Source organism: Lethenteron reissneri, chromosome 13 (genome assembly GCF_015708825.2).
Source record: "Lethenteron reissneri isolate LAM-NWPU_2019-01 chromosome 13, ASM1570882v1, whole genome shotgun sequence".
Classification (NCBI taxonomy): Eukaryota; Metazoa; Chordata; class Hyperoartia; order Petromyzontiformes; family Petromyzontidae; genus Lethenteron; species Lethenteron reissneri.
The window spans coordinates 9,985,668-9,993,863 of NC_083791.1; the positions used below are offsets into that span (position 1 = coordinate 9,985,668).

Consider the following 8,196-nt stretch of genomic DNA (forward strand, 5'->3'; position numbering starts at 1 on the left):
ACCGTTTGTCACTCATTTCCCAACGTCTTGTCTCTTCTCACAATTCAAGTTCATAGAATCAACCCACCCATGCCTGCAACATGGCTTCATCCCAGAGGTCGCAATCAGGTACCCGATACCCGTACCCTACCCGTACCCGGCCGTACCCTACCCGTACCCGGCCGGGTACGGATAGGGTACGGCCGTTTACGACCCTGGTGCGGCCGGGTACGGGTACGGGTAAGGAATCAAAACCCGTTTGCGACCTCTGGTATTGAGTAGTTGGTCTCGAGCCGGTAACCCATGGCCGCAAGTGAACAAACAAACAAAAAACAACGGGCAAGATATTAAATTTAGTTTTCTGTACTTAGTTTGGCTAAATTACAGCTCTGTGAATGGGAAATAATCGGTTTGATTGCTATGCGATTAACTTTGCGCTCAATGGCAGCGGGTGTGAAAAATTGTGACGTTATTGTGTGGAGTAGAGGGCCCTTGACGAGACCTCGAATGCAGCTTGCTGGGCCGTTATCCAACACGAAGCCTTGTACTCCTCGGCAAGGGACATGGATGGATGATTCTCACACGGCGATAACAAAATCGCGATAAAACTTTGTAAAGAGACAAAAAAAAACTCCGTAGATAATTCCAATGACCGTAAAGGTATAGAATTGTGCGTGCCAGAGTCCCGTTGGAGAATATTGCTTCCCAGCAGACACGGGTGGGTAGAAGACGCCTTTTCAAAGTCGACTTCAGAGTCTGCGTCTGTATTTAAATAACAGCGCGAAACATCAGAACAACAATGGGTTTTTTTTGCTTACGAAGGCTAAAGCGCCTTTTTTCTCGTTCTGTTAAAATGTGATGCTCACATAATAGAGGGTTTTTGGGTTAGAGCGCGAAACTGTGATGCTCACAGTTGTGAAGGATTCACGGTTCAAATAGAGCAGCCATCGCGACTATCCGCACATCCGATTGTTGGCTACGTACGGTGCGAAAGAAGTTCAACATACATACCTACTTACTGTGTGTGTAATAACCATAAAGATTAGTTTTTTTTGGGTTAAATCGCGTAAATATAAATGTGTCGTTAAGCCCGGCACGGCACACGAGTGGGTGGGTGGGTGGCCAGAACCACGCCCTGCCAGCCTTTGTCCCCCCAGTGGTGACGATTACACACCGCACCACGTAACTCATTTGATGCTGAGTCGACCTAGGGGTGGCCCAAGACCGGTCCAGATAATCGTCACCGGTGTTGGTGGCCGTGAACGGGAATCGAACTCGTGTCGCCGGTTTGTTGTCGCAGTGACCTTCACCAGTGCAACACCGCTCCCCGCGCGCGCGCACACACACAAAGATAAAGATCCCCCACAACGCCTTAACAGAAGGTAGGGGCAAGTGCTGTTCGCGAGTAGCACCTATGAAGGCCGGCACACGTCGCACGAGTGGGTGGGTGGCCAGAACCACGCCCTGTCGCCTTTGTCTCCCCAGTGGCGACGTTTGACATCACCGCACCAGGTACTCATTTGAAGCTGAGTCGACCTAGGGGAGGCCCAGGACCAGTTCAGATAATCGTCACCCGTGGGCAGGAATCGAACTCGGGACACCGGCTTCCCAGCTCACTGCGCTTAACCACAGCAACACCGCTCCCCACCCCGCGCGCGCGCACACACAAAACAGAGGCACACATGCACACAAACACACACAAAGATCCCCCGTGTAGCCTTAACAGGCTGTAGGGGCAAGTGCTGTTTGCGAGCACCTATGAAGGCCGGAACGGTACATGTGGGGGTGGGTGGCCAGCACCACGCCAGAACCGCCTTTGTCTCCCCAGTGGCGATGTTTACACACCGCACCAAGTAACTCATTTGAGGCTGAGTCGACCTAGGCGAGGCCAAGCACGGGTTCAGATCAATCGTCACCGGTGTTGGCCGTGAGCGGGAATCTAACCCGGGTCGCCGGATTCATAGCGCAGCGTAGCGCTAGCCGCTACACTACCGCTCCCCACACAAAAGACACACACACACCCAACGACCCTAACTCCCCCCTCTGCTATTTTGCCAAAAGCATCTGGCAACGGTGGGCAGGCGGTCGGTCATGTGACTGGGGCGAGGCTAGGTATAGGTGCGGGTGGTTGTTCAGGTAAAGCAAACATTCTTATGTACCCAGCCAACATCCTACACAATTGCAGGACTCAAGCCAGGGCGTCATATCTCACGGCAGCGCCCCCAAGGAACAATTTCGCAAGCTTACCCGGAGATAAATATAAGACGTTGGGACTGTTGAGGAACGATCAAGACGAGGGAGGAATAAAAAAAACCTTGGAAAGGTTTCAGCGCTGGACGCTGACATCGAGTCTCGAAGCAATAGAGCAGAGAGGCATTGTTGTCTTTGAAGGAGAACGTTGAATTGCAAATCACTTTAGTGAAAAACAATATTTAAAAAAAGTAGCTCGTATATTTAGGTATATTATTTAATCGATATATAGTTTGACAGCAATGGCATTTGTGACTCGTGTCGCGAAATGTGTGTGTATTTTCGTGACGATCGTTCTTGGAGCAAGTGAAGTTGCGTCAGGTAAGCGACGTTTGTTTTTCTATACAACGACTTTACAGATTTAACAAAAAATAAGGACGTGAACTTGTCTGATCTTCCTGTTAAGTGTGCTTTGTTAACTGTGCAAACAATTGGTGGACATACTCACGCTACAAACTACGACAAGCAGATGTTTATTTGTCGACGGAATGTAGTTTGTTTTAGGGCTGTATTTCTCCTAAACGTATTTCAAACATTCTCTGAACAAGGGATACAGCAGAGCTGATTTAAGAAAATAGCCGTGCCACAAAAGTAAATTCAAGTGAGCACGTTAAAATGTTGATAGGTGATTATGATGACGACATTGATGACGATTTGTGACAATGATTAACCATTGTTTGTTGCTGATGATGCTGATGATACAAGGTTGAGAAGTGAGTTCAAATGAACACAACCGCCAGCTTTATCAATCCACTTTTGGATGAAGACATTGCATTGTTTGACTATACTTCACCACTCTGGGAGAGGGCCAGTCCTGATATCGGCGATCAGTCACTACTTATGTTAATCACTGCCGGGAATCGAACTCGGGTCGCTGGGTTCAAAGCCTGGTGCTCTCAGCGCTTCAACAACGCATCTCGTCTTTTCAGAGTATAAAGCACACACGTGTGCTTTTAATTATCCACCGCTCCGTCCCCTTTAGCAGCGACGAGCTCTCGTTATTTAAAATCCGAATTATAGTAACGCGCGCGCATTTAACATCGTTGCTTTTAAATAATAGATTGGATAACATGACAGACATTGATCCGAATGGGTGCATGGTGCGCGTAGCGGTGTCATTGTCTTATCGGGAATTCCCAACCTCTCCTCCACCTCTGTTCAGGGTTCAATATCGATGTGTATGCACATCCGTCGGCTGTCGTTTGTGATGAGCGGGAATACTAAACAACCGGACTGCTGCACTGTGTTCACGAATGCTTTGTTTTTACAAAGACATTCGGTGATTTGGGCGAGAGGCTGTCAAACGCGAGCTGAAAATACTCTACAGTTGTATTTTTCCCCTCGATACGCGGTTGCATTTAGACGCTAAATAAATCCAATTTGTGTTTGCTCATTTGATGTCGTTTCACTGACTATTTAATGTAAAAAAATAAACCTAATTATTTGCTGCTCTCTGAGCATTACGGGTAATTAACTAACAGTAATAAGTTGCACTAAATAGTATGGGTGATAAATACCATCATAGCAATGAAAAGCACACAGGCTGGTGGGTTACAAAATATTATTTGAAAGTGCAGGAGGATGGTTGTCTATGAAATGCAGTTGGTTTATTTAGCTATTTTTCCCTAAATGTATTTTTAAAACACTGCAATAACAAGGACTACATCAGTGGCACGATCTGACAATAGCCGTGCCATAAAACACATTTAAATAAGCGTGATAAGATGATGATAACTATGATTATGGATGATGATGATAACAGTGATTTGTTGTAACATTAATTGATGGTGATGATACAAAAAATTATGATATATAATTCATAATTTCAAGGGTTACAAACATCCAACAACATATGTATATAGACCCGGTGAAGCTATCGAAAGTAAACAAATAACATGAGTAATAATTAGGACAGTATAGTCACAACAAATGAACATATAATAATTAGGACAGTATAGTCACAAATGCTCACTGCTGGAAAGATTGCCTCGGAGAACAATATACAGTATGTGTGTGTGTCGTGCCCAATTATCCACACTATAGGGGCCTTAAAGCTTGGCTAATGCAAACGATAATTATATCTTTAAAATTTAAATGATGAGAAAACCCACCAAAACCCACCGTAATAGAATTATAGCGCAAACTGAAAACGCACAAGTGTCAAACACAACACACAGACATGTTGTAAAAAGTACACGGCTGTTTGTGCATATGCAAATACAACAAGCAGCAGTTCTTCGAATTAGTTTTGTTGCGTTTGCCAAAAAGTGCATTTAATTTTTTGCATAATGCACAATGGGCCAGGTGATTTTTGTGTCTTGTTTGATACAGATGCTTTCCAGCCTGCACTATGAATCTGCTCTGATGGGTCTCTCTTTTAATTTACGGATTGGATTAACCTCGAGACGTACTGCATGGGAGGTTTGGTATAAGTTACGTAGATGATGAGTACTGTTGATCCACCAGTGATGAAACTGGGTTCTCAAGTGTAGTGAGGGTGATGGTCTCAGGCAAGGCACCAATGAGTGCACTAACAAGTATCACATAAATATTTTAGATTTTTTCTTCACTTAATTGGGATAAATCCCAGCTCTGATATTAAAATGCCAGTTTTTACTGCCTTTTATCAGGGACTAGCGGGAAGTACCCGGCGTTGGCCGGGCCATATTTTTTTTTAAAATACTCTTAAAAATCTAACAGCAGTGCGTACTGACTGTGGTGGTACCTGCTATGATTGCAGCAGTGCATACCGACCGTGGTGGTACCTACTATCACTACAGTAGTACATGCTGACTCTATAGCAGTAATCATGGACTTTATAACACAAAGTACTCATCTGACAGAGTGGCGTGGTGAGGCCTAGTCCCATGCAGAGCCTCCGGCCTCGCTTAGATTGTCCAGCCGGCCGAGGTGGCACCTTGGCAGGCTGGGCTGCTACCCCTGACCCGCCCCCACCCAGCCACGATCTCCACAGCCGCTCCGCAGTAATATCTACAGCCTATAGTGGTAGCATCTACCGACTGTATAGTAGTAACTGCACGCATCGGGGTGGGGGGGACATCACACAGTGAAAAATTTACCTGAGCGTTTAGTTTATTTTAATAGCATTTTTAACGCGAAAGAAAAAGTCCCCCTCACTCCCACCGAAGGCGGCCCATGCCAAGTGCGACTTGGCACGGCCGCCCCCCGCCACCAAAGGCGCGTGAGGTGGTATGGTCGTGCAGGCTTCATAAATAAAGAAATAAAGGGAAAGCACGCAAAATTTGCACTAAATCGGTAATTAAACTAATTAAAGTTGACGGATGTGAAAAAGGAATAGCGCTTGCTCACCGCGGGGCTTACGGCGTGGTAGCTGGCTATTTTTTTTTCACGTAAACCCCACCGTTGGAGAGCCAAAGTGCTTGAACTCACACAAACCCACACACAAACCATTTTTGACTTTTATATATATAGAGAAGATCTCAGACGCAGTTATGCAATATGGTCTTACGTGGGCCATTCCCGAACACGGGGTGATGCAGTTGCTCTGGTAAAGTTCCGAAATGATCCTTCCTCTTACATGATCCTTATGCCAGTGGCACAATTGGGAAATAAATATGGGAAAGAGATTAAATTATTTTTTCATAACATCCAAAACTCAGCAGCAGCAAGCTGGCTAACTCCCGTGGCTTGTTGGCCTTCCTACCCTGACAACTTGGAGGATTTCCTGGCAAAAGGCTTGACAACTGACGTAGGCTACATATCAAGATAGTCATCTCATAGCATCTGCCCACAAAGATCGCCACATTCTAAACATGATACCACATTACTTGTTTTCATCTGCGTAATCTCCCCATAATCTGAACGCGAGACTACGACTACTACTACTACAGTACTGCACTTTCTAGGCAATGACATTTTGTGGGTTATCCAGTTTAAGTTTTCAGGCAGACTCTCTCATCTGTCTCTGTATATTAAACATCTCATACTGCCGCTTGTATGTTAGTACGTTCAACTGTTTTCACACCGTTCACATCATGTGTGGGGTGGGTGGACAACAAACTAAACGCAAAAAAAATTAACCCGTAAAAACAAAGTTTTTCACTATAAATCCTTAATATGCGTGGCGGCTAGAGTCATCTCGTCCTCTGGCTTGAGATGGCTGCCACCTATGGGTCAGATGATTGCCTGCCACCATTAAGCAATTGGTAATTAAATATAAAAAAAAATCCTAAAAAGTGTAAAGTTATTGAAAACATTTTCACGAAAATAAATTGTCACGCACAACGAGTCTGTGTGCAAAATGTCAGCTCGATTGGATCACGGGAAGTGGGTTAAAAAACGACCGAAAGATTTGCACGGTCGTAAGCAAGCAAGCAAGCACGCAAGCAAGTGAACTTAATATAAAGGATTTAATAAGTATAACCCGTAAAAACAAAGTTTTTCACTATAAATCCTTTATATGCGTGGCAGCGAACTTAATATAAAGGATTTAAAAATATATTCGCCTGTGGAGGACGAGGGGATCGATCCCGCGACCTTTGGCATGGGAAGCGAGGGTGCTACCAACTGCGCTACTCCGCCACGGCCTGTAGAGGAGTTACGCTCTGGGCTCTTACACTCTGACGTTCAGCCAAAGCCATGAATACGTTCTATTTGAATATATGTAAAATATTTTTTTTTTGCCTAAAAAGTGTAAAATTTTGGGAATTTTTTTTCACGAACAATAATTGTCTGGCACAACGAGTCTGTGTGGAAAATGTCAGCTCGATTGGATCACGGGAAGTGGGTTAAAAAACGACCGAAAGATTTGCACGGTCCTAAGCAAGCAAGCAAGCACGCAAGCAAGCAAGCAAGCACGCGAACTTAATATAAAGGATTTAAAAAGCAGTCTTGTCCGCTGGCTGGCTGATACCCTCGATGTCAAAACGTCCGATTCCATCCTTCTGAACTCGCACCGTCTCGCCACAGCGGCGAGCATGCGACCCCTGCGCGGCTACCACCTGTGCCGCGGCGAGGTGCTGGTGAACCGCTCGGCCATGGAGAGCTACACGGAGTCTTTCGCCAAGCTGTCCCTGTGCCAAAACGGCTGGCTGGCGCACGTGTGCTACAAGACGGGCTACCGCGTTGCCTACCGGCCCGTCGTCCACACGCAGCTCGAGAACGCTACCGTTTGCTGCGCGGGCTACGAGAGGAGCGGCTCATACTGTGTGCTCCGTGAGTTCCACGGCAACCCCACCAACCCAACCCAAACATCACCAGCCCTGTTGTTGTTGTTATTGTTAATACTGCCCAGGTGATGGGTGCCCAGACATGGCTCCTACTGTGTGCTCCCGTGAGTTACACGGCACCACCACCACCACCAGCCCCAACTCCACCAGCCCCCCATGGGATTGTATTATTGCTGCTGTTGTTGTTAATACTGCCCAGGCAGAGGTCGCAATCGGGTACCCGATACCCGTACCCTACCCGATACCCGGCTACCCGTACCCGGCTGGGGGTACGGGTACCCATTTGCGACCCTGGTGCGGCCGGGTACGGGTACGGGTAGGCCGTGAGTCACTGGTGAGTAACCGTTTGTCACTCATTTCCCAACGTCTTGTCTCTTCTCACAATTCAAGTTCCTAGAATCAACCCACCCACGCCTGCAACATGGCTTCATCCCGGAGGTCGCAATCGGCTACCCGTACCCTACCCGATACCCGGCCGGGTACGGGTACCCGTTTGCGACCCTGGTGCGGCCGGGTACGGGTAAGGAATCAAAACCCGTTTGCGACCTCTGTGCCCAGGTGTGAGGGCCCAGTGTGAGCCCAGCGATAAATGCATATTGAAATGCTCGCGTCAACAGTCAACGTGTCTTCCTGTTCATACATACATACGTGCGTGTGTGCGTACATATATTTCTGCGTAATTTGAAACAGACCACATACATACAAAGGTATTCATTGGTGCCCTCACAGTCAGTGGTGGAAATTTCACATTGTCGTG

At 46.6% G+C, this 8,196-nt stretch overlaps 1 protein-coding gene across 1 annotated transcript in view; it reads left to right on the forward strand.

Annotated features, from left to right (window-relative positions):
- The first annotated feature begins 2,094 nt into the window (after positions 1–2,094).
- LOC133342091 (uromodulin-like 1) overlaps positions 2,095–8,196 on the forward strand; it is a 42,610-nt gene continuing 36,508 nt past the window's right edge. The window contains exons 1-2 of the mRNA XM_061551024.1: positions 2,095–2,550; positions 7,180–7,425. Coding sequence (XP_061407008.1) covers positions 2,472–2,550; positions 7,180–7,425 — 325 coding nt within the window. The 5' untranslated portion in view covers positions 2,095–2,471. The remainder of the gene's footprint in view (positions 2,551–7,179; positions 7,426–8,196) is intronic.